General features: G+C 40.2%; 1 protein-coding gene across 3 annotated transcripts in view; it reads right to left on the bottom strand.

Moving 5' to 3' along the window:
- Positions 1-1364: 1364 nt before the first annotated feature.
- LOC122801033 (TCDD inducible poly(ADP-ribose) polymerase) overlaps positions 1365-19994 on the bottom strand; it is a 156929-nt gene continuing 138299 nt past the window's right edge. For all 3 annotated transcript variants that reach the window (XM_044070493.1, XM_044070494.1, XM_044070495.1), the window contains exon 6: positions 1365-2534. In XM_044070493.1, coding sequence (XP_043926428.1) covers positions 2087-2534 — 448 coding nt within the window. In that variant the 3' untranslated portion in view covers positions 1365-2086. The remainder of the gene's footprint in view (positions 2535-19994) is intronic.

Genomic DNA, 19994 nt, shown 5'->3' on the forward strand with positions numbered 1-19994 from the left:
TAGCAGTATGTCAAGAAAACTGATTTGCTGTGTTTGTTTATTCTGGTTTAGTGGATTTTTTTAAGCAAAGGTGAGCAAAGGTTCTTTATTCTGGAGTAGATGTGGTATCTAATATTTTTTTATTTCCTTTTTCTGAAGACACACTAAATGTTTTGCCTTTGAATACTTTATTTATCCAAGGAACTTCTGTTGCGTTTCATACATACATTTCTGTTCTGTCTTTAATTATACTATACAGGCCATTAGCATTTTGATACTTTAAAATAATGTTTTTGTTTTTGTTAAAAGCTCTCATGGGCTTTGTATCATCTAAATGAATCATTGCCAATATAAGCAACTCAGAACTCACTTAACACCTCATACAAATACCACAAATGTACTGGTTAGGAAATATTATGAAGCAAAGTACTACAAAATGGAGGCTTATGTAAAGAGTCATACTGGTCCAGAGAAAATATAAAGGCTAGAATATCAAATATGCAGGTCTGTAACACCCTGTAGAAAATGGCACTAAACAGTCTTACTGATGTTCATGATAGCTATCAGCCTGTTCAAAGGCTGTCAGTATTTGTTAGTGGGCTATTCTGAATGTTTCACAGGAATGTAACCTGAAAGAATATTGTACACAACCTTATTAAAGGACAGACATGTGCTGGGGCAATGCTGTTTCACAAGAAAAGGCATTCTCAAGAGACAAACAGTGCCTCAGGAACACAGCAGAGGCTAGGAGAGTGCACTGGTAAACAAGTTTTTCTCTCCATACTTACCTCATAATATGTACTTCAGTACTATAAAAAAGGCACTGCTTGGAACTCAGAAAGCATCTTAAGAATTGTGTGATTTCTATTTTAACTTAGATTATTTAACTACAAAACAGACATGTCAAGACATTTATACACTACAGGGTTAATACACGTTGTTACAGAAGTACTGATTTTTTAAAGCTTGTGCACATGCCTAAATTAAGCATCTTCAAGCAGTTTCCCATCTCCAATCAGCAGTTTTTCAGCAGGTCTGTTTTAAATATCAGTCTGACCTGATCATGATTTTACTAACACATTTAGTGACATGGTACAGCAGTAACATTGTTGTTTCACAGCAAGAGGTTCTCCTGTTCAATTCATGGCTGGAGTGCCTTCTGTGTGGAGTCTGCATGTCCTCCCCGTGGTCGAGTGGCCTCCGAAAGACATGCGTGAATGAGTGTGCCTTCGCTGAAGGTTGGGCGTCGGGCTGGCAACTCGGCACCATAAAAAATCTACTGCCAATCATTAGCGGACCGGAGTTCTACTGTGGCAACCTAACTGAGAAAAGCCAAAAAGACATACAACATTTAGTGACACAATAAAATATTTGCAACAAAGGCATTGCTTTAAACATGACCATTTACTAACATAAATAATGTCTTATAAACAAAAGGCATGGCGCGCCGTTCAACTATAAACAATGAAAAAAAAAACATATTTACATTTTGCAGTGAAACAAACTACAAGTGCAGGGCAAACTGTATTAAAATACATTTGCATTTTGCTTGAACATTAGCCACCATTAAAAGTAAATTTCTCTTTTGCATCAACAGTAGTAGTTCAACCAGGAAGTGTTGCATACTTCTATGATTTCTGTATATGGACTTCAAATTTCATGTTCAGGAAGGATCAAGTCTGACAACTATTTCCAATATTTTTTTAAATAACAAAATGTTACGAGCAACCACAAAATTATGGAAACCCCCAAAACATATTCTCTTTTAACCTTTAGACTACTGATTCTACAATTACACAAGAGGCAAGGAAATGGGCAATGCACTTCAGTTTCATCAGAATAAGTAACCAGTGAGAGAAGGGACCATTTCATTTTTCTGTCTCTGAACCCAATATCCTTCCTGCAGCAGCACACACTAGACTGTCAGGAAAAAAATTATAAAATAAAATCAGGACAAACAACTAGGAAAAGTAAAATGATTCAAGTTTTTTTTCTTCTTATGTCTAGGGTTCATTTGCCAGCTACAGCAGAGTCAAGTCTGCCATTGCTGTTTGAAGATCTGGCTGTTAAATGTAACAGTTCGATTCAAACTCTTTTCAAAGCAGCATCAGATGGACACGGTGTTGCTAACTTCTTCATACTGAATAATGAAATAAGGGTAGCTCTGGTCATCATTAAAAATAACAAAAATCTGGGGCTCAAAGCAGTTGTCCACACAAGAGTCAAATAAGTCACTGGTGGTGTAAAGCGGATTCAGTGGAGGAGGTCTTCTTATACTTGGATTTCCCACTGTATATTTTCCTGTGAGGACCTTAGCCAAGAACATGTAGTGCGTTCCTTCTATGGACTTTTTGGAAAAGTTATGAGAGTAACTGGCTTTCTTAGCAAAATAACTGCCTTGTCCAAACATAGTTGCATGTTTCCCACACACTCGTGGATCAAAATTGTGTTTACAAATGCCAGCTACAACATCCGCAGAGGTGCCATGGAATAAGTGTCTTTCATTTAGCACTCTGTCCATTTCTGTCATTTTCCTGCACATATATTCCTTTTTCCTAGGAAAAAAAATAAAACAAAAACACATTAGAAAACTTCATGGAATTAGTAATTTAAGGTAGACCAAACTGACTGCTGTGAAAGCCTGTTTCTCTGCAACTTTACCCACCAGTTGGGTCACTTTTTTTTTTTTTTTTCAAATAATTTTTTATTTTTCCATAATAAAAACAATGCATACAGAAAAATAGAAAACATTGTGATTATGAACATTGTGATTAAACATTGAATTATCACATGTTGTTATGGGCATGAGGGCATTTTAACAATGATAAAAAAAAAAGTAAAACAGAGATACAGAAGGCATTGTAATCTATCTACAACCAAAAACACTTATATACAATATTTACAAATTAACGTGCTACCAAACCTATAAAGAGACAATAAAGAGGGGAAGAAAAAGAGAGTTATGAGAGTTGGCAGTGGATCTCCGAATAATAACAGGGATATGGATATGCATTTCACAGAACATAAAAAAAAAAAGACAATGATATGCAATAACAAGGAATTATTCACTCAGAATTAAATCAATTAGACATCTCCATAATTTGCTGAAATAGGCTTTCTTCCTAGGTCCATTTATAATGAACTTATGAGCAGAAATATGTTTAATTGCCACCTCTTTGAAACCCCTCCAACAGAGTTTAGTGCGATCCATCCAGTTATTTGTGATGTATAGTTTGATAAGGGAGCAAAGAGTAATTAAAATGTGGAGTTCTAGTTTAGGCAACTTGGAGGGGGGATATGGAGAATGGCTGTTTCCCATGAAAGTGTGGAGTTATAGTATCCCATTTTCTGCAGACAAACTTTTAGAGAGCACCAGAGTTTATGGGAGTGGTTGCAGTACCACATAATGTGGAGTAAATCAGCTCTCGGATAGGGGCAACAAGTGCATGAGGGGGATAGATTGGGGTTAAATTTATTGAGTGTTACAGGAGTGTAGTAAGAGCTGTTCAACATCAGTTGGGTATATAAGAGTTTTTTAAAAGGGGAGAGTTCTACAGTAGTTTTTATAGCTGAAAGTTTTTGTTCCTCTGTAATGGGGGAACCTTGGTTATCCCAGTAGTTAGAGAAAAGGCAATTAGATTTATATAATAAGGAGTTCAGTAATCTGTAAGAGGATGAAATTGTTTTTTTAGGGCTCGAAACTGCAGAAATGATTTCACCTAGTTTGTTGATTTCCTGAGGATTGGGAGAGATATTGATAAGCAGCTGTATCACTTTTTATTTAACCACACTTGTTTCTGCATGACTGTGGGCTGTTTAGATCACATCCCTATGCTTTGTCTCACTAACTAAACTTAAAGAGTGAAACAGACAATGTTACACAGGTGAGACCGCCTCTTTGTATAAGACAAAGATAAACACTTGAAGACAATTTAAAATTTAGCATGACAAACAGAATGTGACTTAGGAGTTCCACTGTCCCGGGTGTGAATCCCCATCACCTCTTTCCTGTATACTATGTAACACAATCAAACCACATAGCCTTCTTCTGCGCACGGATGTCCCATGAAAAGAAGAGGGCATTAGTCTCAATAAGCACACCTGACAGTAAAACAAACATGCTTAAGTGTGACATGTTGCCCATTATATTGTATACTGAAGTTGTCACATAAGTTCATAAGTGGTTACTGGGCTGTTGACCCGAAGGTCTTTATAAGCCTAGTCGTGTGTGACCAATATAATACTAGAGAAAAACAATATAAAGGATCGTGTCTAATCTTGAGATCTTAGTTAGCAACAACTGCCCATATCTAGGAGGGTCATAGGTGAAATCCCCAGTAGGAATTTACAGTTTCTCATCCAGTCATCCAGGCTACGCTTAAACATGGTCATAGAGGGGCTTTGTTTGATATGAACTGGTAGCCTATTCCAGAGGAATGGCAACCTCTGAGAGACATATCTGTCTCTCCAGCAGGTCCTATTTATGTTGCGGGCCAAGTTAAGGCTCCTAGAGTGGCTGATCCTTGTCCCATTTGACGTGTGGATGTGCATGATTTCCATTAGGTTTTGATCTGGCCAGGCACAACTCTCCTATAAATAGTCTGTATGCTGCTGAGTACAGTGACAGTGACTTCGGTCTGTCAATGTATGACATGTTCTGGAGACCCTGAATTTTCTTGGTTAGAAATCTTTGAGATCTCTCAAGTTGTTGCAGGTGCCTGGTAAGGTATATACCAAAGGGAGCACTGTAAATTATTGCCCTGATGAAGGTCAAGTACAAGGGAATTATAACCTCTTTTGCTCTTGAGACAATGCCTTTGCTAATGGGGTGTGCAAAGTAGAATGCCTTCCTTTCCCCAGCAGACACATGTTGGTCAAAGTATAGGCTACTGTCAACTTGCGTTCCAAAGTCTCTCACTACTGAGTTTTTACTTAGGGTATTAATATTTATATGATAGTCTGCAGGGATATCGTTTTTACTGGAGGGGATGATAATGCATTTTTTAGCAATGAGTTTGATTCCATGGCTTTGGCACCGATCAATGGTTTGTGTAAGTCCGTCTTGAAGTATATTGACATTGTTTGGGGATTCAATGATTGCACCTAATTTGCAGTCGTCAGGAAACTTAGTCAGCCACAGCCCCCCTGTTTTGGTCTGAACTTCTGAGACGTATATTCTAAACAACAGGGGACTCAGCACTGAACTCTGTGGAACCCCACTGCTGACAGACAGGTCTGCTGGTTGAATTTGCTTAAATTCTTAGTATAGCATCTCTAGGTTTTGCAGTACTTCACTTTTTACATTTTCTGTGATCAGATGATACAGGTTTTCCACCTGTGTGTATCTTTACAAAATTGTCAAATATAACCAGTGGTGACAGAAGTCATTTTAATTATCAGGGCAGAGTGCAGGTTGTTGGGTCAGATTTTAGACACAAGCCTTTAAGCTCTGGGGTAAAGGCCTGTGTTCTATTTACTGTTTCTGGAATTTATACCAAGGACTTAAGACAGAACAGGAAGTACTAGTGAATGGCTATTCCTACGTTGCTGTCCTGGAATCTCCTTTTCTAGCACTGTACATAACTGCTACCATAAGGTTGCTCACAGTTAAATACAATGAAGTTTGTCTGAGTAGCTTACCCTTAGTCCATCTGGAAGGCCCTGCAGTACGTAATATTTCATCTGATACATCCCTTTGAACATCTATACAGTAATTCAATTCCCTAAAGTTAAAATCTGAAATGACGCTGTGGCCTATTTCCAGTGTATGTCTAGAGCTCTGGAGTCCTTGTTGAGAGGACAGAGCAGCTGAGAAAAGAGAATGAATCCTTCACAAAGTAGTACAAACAGTAACAAGAGGCATATCTTCATATGTAGCACAATTTGGAGGGGATCTAAATGTACTATATGTCGTCTTTGGATGAAGGGGCCATAGCGTTAATGCTATCCCATGCATCCTTTACTATACCTCCAATGATATCAGTGAGAGGAAGGACCATGAAGAATGTTTGCCAAGTCCTACAGGCATCCTTCAGTGGCTTCCATGGGAAGGCATGTCTTAGGAAAGGTTGTCACCTTTGTCCATTAGCTGTAAAACTTCAGTAAACTCTGGGCCCTCTAGAGATGAAAGTGGGGGCGTGGTGTTCTTCAACGTCCTAATATTTCACTCAGGGGTCAGTGAGGAGAGTCTTTTGGCTGACCTTTGTCCATTAGCTGTAAAACTGTAGTAAACTCTGAGTCCTCTAGAGATGAAAGTGGGGAAGTGGTGCTCTTCAACATCCTCATATTTCATTCAGGGGTCAGTGAGGAGAGTCTTTTTGGCCAACCGTCTTGGTGTCTCTGTGGAAACCTTCAAAGTGGATGAAGAAAGTGTTCTTCAAGGAGGAGCTAGTTGTCCTGAGATGAAAAGTCCCAAAGCCAGTAGCATGGATATAATTTTCTGCTGGTCCTCCACTGGGGTAGACTGTAAGACTCATACTGGACTGAACTCTACACTAATAATATGCAAGTGATGGGTGATGGAGCCCCCCCCCCCCAAAAAAAAACAAAAAAACTGCTCCAATCTATATAACTTTTACTGGGTGTGCATGTATTTGACTCCATCGACATTGGCCTATATAAGAGAAACAGTGAATACAGTAACAGAGATAAAACAACTGGAATTAAGATCTTTAGAAAAGGGTAGGAGCAGACTACATACAAAAAAATGGGAATTGTTGGAACAATACATATAGGGGATGAAAGAGGTTTAAAAGAAGGCAGGACTTAAATGAGCTATGTAATGTTTGACTGAAAATGATTGGGTAGATTATAAGTGATGCATGATATTTGCATCTGGGAGTGTGTCAGCATGGTTTGTGATGTAAAATACTTGTAACTAGAAGTGTGTCGGTGTGGTTTGTTTTCATTTATATAAATGTATAAATGCTATGTCATAAGTGATGGTTTAATAAAGATATTTCTTGTTTAAAAAAGAGCAGGAATTGAATAATTTATGTAATGTTGCTTAATTATATGATATATAGCAATATATGTGAAGTACAATGTTTGTAAAAGTGAACTTGTTAACATAGTTTGATTACTTTTGTATAAATGTAACATCACAAGTGTAATTCAATAAAGGTTTAACGGTGTTTGAAAAAAAGAAAAAGAAAAAGAGAGACATACTAGATCCCACACAGGGCAACTAGAAGACTGAGCAAGCATTACAGGAGTTGATTCTGGATAAACAGTGCCAATGTTGGACCCCTAGACAGGGCCAGTGTCAGAAAAGGCTGATAGGCCTCTATAGATAGAACAAATGACAGACCATTTGCAGGCAAGACAGGAGCAATCTGAGTCATAAGAAATAGGGAGCCGCTGTTGGCCCACCCATCTTTGGAATGGATGAAGGTGGGACTCCAGCATCCAAGGAAGGAAGGTGTGAGCTTAGAGTAGTGTTCTGATATATGTGGCGCACTGCCGCACTGCAGCATAAATGATCCTGACAGGAAATACACATCCACACTGGATCCACCTTCATGCTTCTTTGTGGTCTGCAAGAGGGAAGGGATTGAAGCTGTCTTCTCATGCTGAAGTTCCATGATGAATATCCCTGCCAGCTCATCACAACAAATGCGAACATCTGAATGAGGGGGGGACAAAACTGCCTCACTCAGGAGTATGGGCATGGGTGTCTGTTCTGACACACAACTGACCAGCACAACTGTAGAACTTTTAGTCAGAAACCTTACTACAATTTTAGAAGCAGCAATCATCTAAGGGAACTACTCTGTCAATATTACTTGAACCCATAGTTTTGTGGAAAAAAGCATAGCTGTAATTATAATTCAGTTTGCATATTTGACCTTAACAGACAACTGTTTGACAGACTTAATTTTAAGAAACACTGTCTTTTAGGCAGCTGAACAGGCCTACAAATCACTGAAAAGCCGGAAAAGGATGAGAGGAGAAGCTCCTTTTATTATGTTTAGAAGCACCAGAATAAAGGCTGAGGTCTTCTTAAAAACAAGCTCCTTCTAGGACTTAGCTCCAATTTGAAGTTTTAACAGAAACCGGCAATTCAACTACCTTTGCCTCCTTAAACTAGCCTCAATAAATTTTGCAGACATTTCACCAAGTTCAGATTTAAGATGGAAAATATAGACAATAAACAGTTTGTGACCACTGGTGTGCTTAATGTTTGAAATCACATTTCTTAGAAATCCCAGTTGTGTTAGCCAAAACCCAGACTAAGAAAAAAAAGAAAAATAAGACAAAGGCGGGGAGCCTTGGCAGAAAGAGAAGCATATATTGTTGTAAAGTCCAAAATGCTAAATACATACAGACCAGAGTGGAGATATGTTTGCCAATCTGTTCTTAGAACATCTGGCAGAAGGAACAGAATTTGGAATGATTTCACAGCTTTTTACAAAACATGTAGTCTAAGGTTGCTAAGAATTCAACCAACTGTGTTTACTGGTGGGAAGAAATTAAGAAATGGAGGAAGCATATGTAGGGTCCAATGGGAAAGGCAGCCTCAAAGTTTGCCAATAAAAGTTTTATCCACCCAGAAGATCATAGGCAGCAAGGTATGCCCTTTAAGGTTAATGAAGACCTAATTTTCATTTGACATTTAGATTAAAAACAAGTACCAGTTCAAGAAGGTTTAATGTTGGTTTAAGGCTGAATTACATTCATGTCATGAATTATACTCTTTAAAGATCCATGTGGTGAACATCACTGGTTAGCAAATGACAATGTGCTACAACAAATCATTTATGATTCCATAGATTAGTAATAGGCTACCTGCCCTTGTGGGACATTTTAAGCCTAACCAATTATCCTATTTGAAAATCAAACCCTGCACCTTTTATCTGCAAGGTAAACACCTTAACCAATAAGCTAACTGACTACATTTTATTACAAACCATGTTCTCTAACTAAAAACCCCACAATGCACTATGAAAGCAGTACACTTCAAACAAGTATGCTATGCTTATTACAAGCGTTGACTAGATGACTTACTGCAGTTTTTTTCTCTTCCTTAGGAACTAAACATTGTGCTCTGTAACTCTTCTTTGCACAGTAAGGACAGAACTAATCAACAAAGGTCACAACTACACATGCTATACCATGTAGTTCTGCTCTGACTGAGCTGGTAAAATGTTATTTCATGATGTTGTTCTTCTTTCGGCTTTTCCCGGTTAGGGGTCATCACAGTGGAACTCTGGTCCGCTGATGATTGGCAGTAGATTTTTTACGGGTGCCGAAGTGCCAGCTCGATGCCCAACCTTCAACGAAGGCATGCCCATTCTACGCATGTCTTTCAATTGCCACTCGACCGCGGGGAGGACATACAGACTCCACACAGAAGGCGCTCCAGTCGAGAATCGAACGGGAGAACCTCTTGCTGTGAGGCAACAATGCACCACCGCGGCTTATGTAAAAACAATATGTGACCACAGTTCTGTAATATAAACAGTGGTGAACAAATTGTTATGGAGCACAAACTGTGCCCTTGTTGCACGCACTTTTTAAGCAGAATTGTACATTTTGCTAAACTCATTTTCTAAAACTGTAAACAGACTCTCACAACTATGTATATTGTTGTTTAATATCCAATGCTTTCAGCTAGCATACAAATAATTATTAGGTTTCCGAGCTTAAAAAATATTAGTGGAAATATCTGGATTCGCACTACAACAGCACATCACTTATGTAGTCTCCGCAATTAAATATTTTAAGTAATCTCTTGTGACTTCACATCATAGTAGATTTACTGTGAAACTGAAGAACTGTGCTTATTGGAAAGATTAGTTTGCTTTTGCTTTCCTGTAACTTGTATTGCTTCATTGCCATCTTCTTTTTTGTATATTGTGGTGTATTTTTTGGGGGGTTTACTTTAGAACACCGAAAAATCAAAAAATCGAATGCTCACATGAGCAAAAATCAGGAATGTGATATTTAGTTTTTTGGATGACAGTACAGTGAAGATCGGAATATTTGCCCTTTCCTCACTGTAGTGCAATATCGGAGTAGGAATATATATTTAGTGGGGGGTGTGGGGGGCACAGCCCCCCACAATCGTGTTTTCGAGTTCCTGATTATTCGCTCATGTGAGCGTTCGATTGTTTGATTTTCAGTGTTCTGAGAGACCCCTTTCTTTGCACTGTTTTGCTTGTATTCTGCTCTCAAATGCATATTTAAACTAGGAAACAGACCACAGCTGTGCCTCTTGTGAGTCACACAGAAATTACATTTTCCCCACCCTTCCACTGTTGAGTTTTTAAACTTAACTGTCTCTCTAGGTACCTTCCCCTTATGTTAATCTGACCACACCTTTCCTTTCCTCTCCTCTTTCATTGGCTATTGTCAGCAAGCACAAAAATCATCATTTTATGAAAACACTCTCCTTCAGCTATTTAAATTTATTGGCCGTCCCACTATCAGGAAAAGGCTATAAAAAGCCCACAGACCCCTGCATCATCTGGGATAAGGCTGTTGGTAACCAAAGAGCCTGAGAACTACTTTCTCATCTTAGGATTGGTGCTATTGTTTTTCTTATGGTGAGAAAAAAAGCAAAGGGGCATTGTATCCCAGCAGCATGAATCTCCCTAAATACTTCTTCCATAAATCATCAGGGTCTACTTATTACTTTCCCTTCAAGTGTTTGGCAGTGCCCTGTATAGATACAGACACCCTGAGTTGACATTTTTACTGTAAAAGTACCCTTGAAATTTCACCAATATGTAGTTGCACACTGGGTGACTAATTTCCAGTGAGAAGCACTGCCCAGAGAGTTGCAAATCAGATACTCCTGACATTATTGTATATTCTCACAGCAACTGTCTAATCAATAAAAAAGGGCCTGTTGCCATGGATATGAACTTTCCTACTATCTCTGTTACCAGTAAATTTTCAACCAAACTGACAAGGTATGTGAGAGATGTATTTACACATTGTCATTTCAGGCAAGGCTCTCACATAAAAGCATTCCCAATGTTAATCAAGTTGTCAGTTGTATATATGCTGCACCCATCACACACATTTCAAAGCAGACACATTGACCCACATAGAGTCACTTAATGTAAACTTAAAAAAACCCCAAAGACTTCTAGATGGAAGAACAAATAACAAATACCCTCAGCAAACCCCAAATGTAGTCTTTCAAAACAACACTCACATCAATACATACAGCTACATCTCATGGAGCCTCTATTTCTAAGCCCATAAGGCAAGCCACCAAACAAGCCAACATTCTGGTCATTGGAGTCTTCATTGTGAGACAAACTGATGTCCCTCTCTCCTGGATGAATAAGCAGAAAGTCACTGTTAGTTGCTTATTAGGGACCAGGATCCACCAACTTACACATGCACTCAGGCCACTGAACCACAAGTACCACTATGACTCAGTCGTAGTCCATGTGGGTGTAAATGACCTGAGACATACCTCCCTATGGTACATGAAGACAGACATCAGGGAACTCTAGGAATATATGCCCCAGGCTAGTATAAGCCTAGCACTATGCTTCATTTTATCTTCTCCAAAGTATGATGCCACAATATGAACAAAAGATAACTGACTGACACCAAAAACTACACCAGTTATTTTTCTAAGGGGGTGCAGTATATGTCAGCATGGGAGGTGATGGTCAACAGACCATGCTGCTTTGTCAGGGATGTTCTGCACCTCTCCCCTCTAAGCTTCTGAGTATTAGCTATTTTAATCCATATTGTTAAATAGTCTGAAAAAAAATGTTTCTACCATATCACCATCTGATATATCCAAACCTTCCACTGGTACAAAATGATCAATGCAAGATCCAGCTGCCCCTCTTCTGTAAGTCCATTGACTTGTATTCCACACAGTTAACTTACCACATTTTATTACTTCTTGTACTTGTTTACATATTTCCCTTTCTTTTTACATTTTCCCTTTAAATTGCAATTAAAGTCCCCTGCAATTACAATTGTTATGTTAACCACCATATGATCTAATACTTGATGAAACAGATTTTTTTTCTTTCCTTGTTATTTATATATGCAAATAATGATATCATTTTATAAACATATTCTCTCTACATCACATCCACAACATTTAACCTTCCTATCCTTACCAATGTTACATCTACTACTTTTATTGTTTTTTTTTCATATAATACAGCCGTTCCAGAACAACATTCACTTCCTAAATTTTATATTGTATTTCTACCGTACAAATTATCTGACTGCAATCTTTCTTCACTTGTCAGGAATCTTACATCCTCTAACGGAATAATATCCACATCACATTTAGTGCACCTTTACACCCCTTTCATTCTTAAAATACTATGCACATTTACTGAAAGCACTCTAAAAATTATCTATTCCTTCTTTTTAAGTTTAAGTGAAGTATTTTCAATTTTCACTTTTTTATTTTCTATTCTTTCACCACCTGAATATTTTTCTGACTTCATATACAACTAACTCGATCCTCAGAAACAGACTTATCACTATTTTCATTAACTGAAACACTTCTAAAACTAGTCATTATATTTCTTTTTAATCTCTGTGATGTATTTTAAAATCTTCCTTTTCCTCACCCTTACCATAGCACATACCAAATTTATTTTGCTAATATCCTTTACACTCCTTTCACAAACATCTGACTTATCACTTTCAATTCCTTCTTCATTTTCAATACTTTAGGTACAGTCATATTCATCCTCTTGAAATATAACACTTTTATCCAAGTCATCTTTTATTACTTCATTCTCTTTTTCATTAACACCTTTCCACCTTCTTTCAGTCATAACAATACATTAATCATCATTCTGCTCAACATTACATTGCTTTTATATATTATACATTGCTTTTTATGCTTATTCATCAAATAACTTTCCCCCCACATTGACTACATCTTAGTTTTTATACACTCATTTATTAAATGATTGAAATACCCACAAAACAAAACAAGAGAAAAAATTTTTTTCAGGTATTCCATATGCCTAACTGTTCCTCTCTTATCATCTACATATATAAATAACACTTGGTAAATGCTTTATCACATCTTTTTTCATATTTTAAAATAACATCCACCCCCTCATTTCAAATACTCTTCTTATCTTTAACTTCCCCAATATAAGTAACTGAATAACACATACAATTATTTTTCATTTAATATCTTTTAACTCAACTTCATCGCTGTGAAATTACACAAACACTTTGTTTTTAAGTCCCTTGCCTGGAAAATTTAAATTCAATCCATGGATAACAGTCCTTTTTTCACAATTTAACAAAAATCTTTTCATTAAGTCTTCAGTCTCAAATATTAAGTCACAAAATATCTCTTTCCCCAAATGAATCAATGATATAACAACTTTTGGTTTAAAACCCAACGGTAATGATAAATCATTCTACACAAAATATCAGTCTATTATTTTTTCCTTCTTATCCAAACAAACCTTTTTTTCATTTTTAATAAAGTCTGCAATGCATTTTGCTTTTCCAACTGCATCAGCACACACTTTTGCAGACTGTATCCCACCTGTAACCTATGTCCATCCAACTCATAACTCATTTCCTTTCCATCCAACTAGCTATGCATTCCAAAACCCCTGTCCATCATACCCAACCTCGAAATTTCAGACTCCACTCCAGGATGACCTTTGTTCAATAAACCAACCAGTTTTTCATCAGGCAAAACTCCAGAAGGAATTTCCATTACAACAACTTCTTCAAAATCCTGGAGTTTAAAATCAGATAAATGCTGACTATCTGTACTATCCACACTATTCTCAACAGTTTTCCATCCGACTGGCAGAAAGTACAGTTTTGTACCTACCATAAATGTAGATGTTCGAGTGCTAATACAGCTGCAGTCATAACAGATGGGTGTTCCTGCCGTCAGGTGGGTCCTCGGTCGGCCGAATTCCAAAGCTAGGTCCAGCGTCAGTTGTCGTCGCTTCTTCCCTGACGTCAGTGCGACAGGGGTATAAAAGAACCAGCCGACGCCATTTTCTTCAGTTTTTCTTGCCCCAGATGCCAGGTGCCCCCAGAAGGAAGGCAATACATAAATTTATAATGCAATGCAGTATAATCAAAAAACAGTAGTTGCAAGCAAATACACCATAAAAGAATGCCCCAATCAGGTTGTATGAGGAGGTGTTAGCCATTAGGCCTGTTACAGAGGGGAAGGAGGGAGGGAAACCTGGACTGCAGCTGTATTAGCACTCGAACATCTACATTTATGGTAGGTACAAAATTGTACTATGTTCATCGTGCATACAGCTGCAGTCATAACAGATGGGTAGAATACCAAAGCTAAAAAAGGGGTGGTAGGCACTAGGTGGAACTAGGAGGAGCCAGGATGCCCTGCAAAACTGCAGTGGCAAAACCTGCTCTAGATTTGGAGTATAAAGGCAACTGATAGTGCTTGGAGAAAGTACGCACAGAACTCCAAGTGGCAGCTTCCAAAATATCTTTGGAAGGAACCCCCCTGAGGAAAGCTGCAGAGGTAGCTGTGGCCCTTGTGGAGTGAGACCTGATGCCTGCAGGTACAGTTTTACCATGAAGAGAGTAACAAAAGCGTATGCAGTGGGCTATCCATTTCGAGACTGTCTGTTTGGAAATAGGCTTCCCTTGAGCCCCTGTAGCATAGGACACAAAGAGTTGCTCTGATTTTCTGAAAGGCTTTGTTCTGTCCAAATAATAACGTAGTTGTCTGTGAATGTCCAAGGAATGTTGTAGTCTCTCCCCTTTGTTTTGAGGATTGGGGTAAAAGGTAGGCAAGTGGATAGCCTGATTCAAGGCTACCCTGGATACTACCTTTGGCATAAAGGAAGGATTGGTTCGTAAGGAAACTCTGTCCTGATGGAAAATGATGAAAGGCTGCACAGCCATGAGGGCTTGTAGTTCCGAAACCCTGCGAGCTGAGGTGATAGCCAGCAGGAAGGCTGTTTTCCAGGACAAATATTGCAGTTCTGTTGAGGCAGCTGGCTCAAAAGGAGGCAAAGTCAGTTTCTCTAGAATGAAATTGAGATCCCAAGCAGGTACTGGTTGTTTCCTTTGGGGTTTTATATTCTTAGCCCCTCTGAGGAACTGCCTTAAGAGGGGGTGAGAGAATAAAGGAGGATCAGTGTTGTATTCTGCAGAAATGGCTGAGGCATGGATTTTGATGGAAGAGAATGAAAGTTCACTGCTTAGCATCTCAGCTAGGTATTGTAATATTTGAGGTAAATTCAGTATTCCAGGGTTCTGGCCCTTTTTCTCATTCCAAGCATAAAACCTTTTCCATTTGGCGGAGTAGGCTTTTCTAGTAGAAGGTTTTCTGGCCTCCAAAATGACATCCTGTACCTCCTTGGACAGTAGGGTCTGTTGTGATTTTAAGGAATCTTCCATGCGGCTAGATTGAGTGTTTTCAGCTGACTGTGAAGAGTTTTGAAGTTGTGCTGAGTCAGTAGAAGAGGCATTAGAGGTAGGATCCATGGTGGGGAATGCGTTAGGCTCCTCAGGAGTGGGTACCAGTGTTGTCTTGGCCAGTCTGGAGCGATGAGAACCATCTTTGGTCTGTCTGCTCTGGTTTTTAATAGAATTTTGGGCAGCAGAGGAAGAGGTGGAAAGGCATAAACTGTCAGTGTTGTCCAACTGAAAGAGAGTGCGTCCACTTTCCAGGCCTGTGGATGAAAGGTTCTTGAGCAGAATTTTGCCAATTGGTGATTTCTGTGGGAGGCAAAGAGATCTATGTCTGGCCTTCCCCATGCTTGAATTATCTTTGAAAAAACTTGTGGATGCAACTTCCATTCGTGTGGATCTGTCATATTTCTGCTTAGGTTGTCTGCCAGCGTGTTTTCCTTGCCTGGCAGGAACTGTGCTTGAAGCTCGATTTGCAATTCTAGAGCCATGTTCCAAAGAGACATGGCTAGCCTGCATAGGGGGTATGAGTGGGTTCCTCCCTGTTTGTTTATGTACCACATTACTGTGGTGTTGTCTGTCCTTATCAATAGCTGGCCTGGATGCAGCAGGTCTTTGAAAGCTATAATAGCATTTATTACTGCTAGCATTTCCTTTTGATTGATGTGTAGGTGCTTTTCCTTTTGGGACCATCTGCCCTGAATGCACTGATCTGTCATGTGCGTAATCCGAGGCGTCCGTTGTGATGGTTTGACTTGCTTGAGGCTTGCAGAATGGGAGACCTGTGTTTGTTTGGCATGCTTGAGCCCACCACAGAAATTCCTTTTGAAGACATGGAATTAGTGGTATTATTGTTTCCAAGCTGTGGCTGTGCTGAGACCATAGGTTTTTCAGGTACCATTGAAGTTTCCTCATATGCAGCTTTTCACATGGGATTAGTAGGATGCAAGATGCCATGAATCCCAGAGCCTGCAGGATTTTCCTTGCAGTCAGCCTGATGAAAGTTGCCAGTTTTCTGAAGTATTGAGTTAGTTGCCCTTGTTTCTCTGGCGTGAGGTAGGCCATCTGGGTGTTCGTATCCAAGTTGGCACCCAGGAAAATTATTGTTTGAGAGGGTATTAGCCTTGATTTCTTTTTGTTGACTGTGTATCCCAGGGAATTCAACAACCTTATTACAAAAGCCTGATGTTTCAGAAGTATGCGCTTGCTGTCCGCTTGGATCAGGCAGTCGTCCAAATATGGGTATATTTGTATCCCTTGCAGTCTGCAGTAGGCAATTACTGATGCCAGGCATTTCGTGAACACTCTGGGCGCAGTAGATAAGCCAAAGGGCAAAGCAGAGAATTGATAATGTGTTGAACCTGCAAGAAATCTGAGGTATCTTCTGCAATCTTGTCTGATTGGGACATGCAGGTATGCCTCCTTGAGGTCCACTGTTACCAGCCAAGACTCCTTGCCCAGCATGGGAAGAAGCTGCTGTAATGTGAGCATCTTGAATTTTGGCATGAGTAAAAATGTGTTTAGGATGGATAGGTCCAAAATAGGTCTCCAGTCTTTGCCCTTCCTTGGTACCAGGAATAGTCTGGAATAAAAACCTTGACCCTGTTCTTGTGCAGGTACCTCTTGAATAGCTTCCATGTCCATGAGATCTGAAATTTGTTTTTGTGCCTCTGCCCTTTGATTGTGTGGCAGGTTTGGCATGCCCCTCATTTTTGGAAGGGTGTAAAAGTGGAATCTGTAGCCTCTGTCTATAATGTCCAGGATCCATTTGTCTTTTGTGACAATATGCCAATTTTTTGAAAATAATGCCAGTTTTCCGCCTAAAGGTGCTGCCATTTGAGCCTTGCTTGGCATGCAAAGGGGAAAGTCATTGGTTCTGCTTTCTGAATGGCTGTGAACTATCCTCACTACCTCTTTGGGTAGGTGCCTGCCATTGTCTGCCTCTAAACGATCCCTGAGATTGCCCTCTACCCCTTGGGCACCTGTATCTACCTCTTTGGGGTCTGTCCGTGGCTGGAAAGGACCAATTTTTTGAAGGCCAATTTCTACTGAAACGTGGAGGTTGTACCTGTAGGAAATATGTCACTGTTTGCATTGATTTTGCCTTTTCCTCCATTTTCTTTAATACCTCCTCAGCTTTAACACCAAACAATACATCTTTTTGCAGAGGTGCATCCAGTAATTTAGCTTTGACATGATCTGGTAAGGTTTGCTCTTTGAGCCAAGCATGTCTACGTATGACTGATCCTGTGACAGCAGCTCTACATGAGGCCTCTAAAGCATCAAAACCACATTGCAAGGTATGTTTACCTACTTGTTCTGCACTATGTATCAAATCCTGCAACCCCTTCAAATCTGGTTGTTCAGGTTGTGACATTTTGCTTCTCAACTGTGATAACAGAAACTGTTGGTACTTTAACATATGGAACTGGCAGTTTAACGCCCTCATGGATAAGGTGGCCGAGGTGTATACCTTTTTCCCCCCACCTTTCAAAAGCTCTGGAATCCCTCTCTGAAGGTAAAGGATTCTTAGCACTGGAGGCCTTAATTCCCTTGGGGCCCTGTGAGATAGTTTCTGGGTCAGCCGCATGGCTTTTGTATAGGAAATGGTGTGAGTCAGGAACCCGGTAATACCTGTCAGGCTTGACCGGGGCTGGAGTTAAAGAGTCTGGGTTAAGGCAAGACTCCAAATACACATCATCAAGGATATCTAAGACAGGGGGTATAGACAGAGGCCTATGCTGAAGGAGCAAAAGAAAATCCCTAAGCCTTTTCTTGGAGTCTGAGTACTCTTGACCTTCCCAGTGGAAGTGTTCCCTCAAGATATGCAAGGTCTCCCCAAAAGAGTAATCCTCAGGGGGGGAGACAGAGGGAATGGACTCCTCTGCATCAGAATCTTCAAAAGGGGAGTATGAATGTTCCTGGTCATCAGAATGTTCTGAAATAATGGAAGCCTGGTCCGAGGAGGGGGATTCTTCCTCCACTCTGGTCCTTTTTTCTGGGGGGGGGGGGTTGAGAACCCCTGATTAGAGAAATTAAGTCCTCAGCCATTTTGAGCATCTGCTTTTTAGGCATGGGATCTTGAGAAGGGCCCTGTGAGGTTTGTTTTTTAGAATGCATGGCTGTCTTAAGACTTAGTGAAAGCCTTGATGGAAAAAGAAGAGGAAGGCCTGAAGACACCTTGAGAGGAGGCAGACCTGTCTAAACTCTGAGTTTCACCGCCAAGAGTGGCTTCGGTATCTGTAGTCGGGGTGTGGGCCGAAGAGCCTGCGACCTCGGGTACAGAAGACACCGCCAATGAAGTGTTGTCGGTAGTCAGGGGCTGCGTAGGCGCCTCGCTGAGAACCGGACCACCTGTAGTCAGCTTTGGCGTGGTGTCGGTAGAGGCCGCGGACCTCGTGTGTCGGTCCTTATCTTTGCGTCTTTTAGTCAAAACTGGAGTCGGAGTATCCAACGACATTATGTAGTTAAATTTTTTGCCAAAAAAGTGCTGGGCGAACTCCGCCCGACGCTTAATGGTGCGTTTGTTGAATGTAGCACAAAAACGACAGGTCGAGATGTCATGGTTTGGGCCTAAGCAAGGAATGCAGAGGGAATGAAAATCCTTATGCGGTATTTGCTTCCCACATGAAATACAATTATTAACTTTGTCTGACATCGGTCTGAGGCAAGAAAAGTTTCCCCAACGGGTACTTAGCTTTCAAGAAGACTTTGGTTGCAGATATTCGTAATCTCAGGAGCTGGCCGACCGGCACTTGCAAACTGCTTCTGCTTCGGGCACCGCGCGGCAAGAAAGACTGGAGAAAATGGTGTCGGCTGGTTCTTTTATGCCCCTGTCGCACTGATGTCAGGGAAGAAGCGATGACAACCGACGCCGGACCTAGACTTTGGAATTCGGCCTACCGAGGACCCGCCTGACAGCAGGAAAACCCATCTGTTATGACTGCAGCTGTATGCACGATGAACATCCACACTGCTATCGCCAATAGAACAACTCTCTTCTCCCTCCATTACTGTACAGCTTCTCCTAGCAGCCTCTGTGCCAGGAACAGAAGCAGGAAGTGCAACCACAAAAACATTCTCCCTCACATCAAAAAGTGGAGAGGAAGTTCCCCAATGCCATGTTCAAATTCTCCCTAATGGTATAAAACCATCTCAGGTCTCCATTGAAAAGAGGCTACTAGAATAGTGGGACTAACCTAGTCAACAAAGAATAGATAGATAAGACAAATAAATTGCACAATGTTACATCCTTTGTAATATGTCCTCCTAGCTATTTAATCCTTTCTGGTTATTCTGCTTCCACAAGATGTGCCCATGTGTGGCATTTATGCCACACACATGGTCCATGCTGACCAAGTGGCATGTATTTTAGTCAGATTAAATGTCGATGCCTCTGCTTTAGTAAATGTGTGGTGCCTCATACCTAGATGTGATGTTCCAGACCAGTTCTGTGCAGGGTTAGCCACCCTACACAGCAGGATTGGTATGGTGGAAGGGGGTGCCTCATGATAACCAGAATACATTACTCTAAGAAGTGGGAGGGACTACCTCTGGACAACAGGCATTACAAATACTTTCAAGGAATGGGTGAACTTTCTCCACACAACAAACAGTGAAACATTTAGTACACAGGAGGGAGG

This window comes from Protopterus annectens, chromosome 4.part1 (genome assembly GCF_019279795.1).
Source record: "Protopterus annectens isolate FY-2018-M chromosome 4.part1, PAN1.0, whole genome shotgun sequence".
Taxonomy (NCBI): Eukaryota; Metazoa; Chordata; order Ceratodontiformes; family Protopteridae; genus Protopterus; species Protopterus annectens.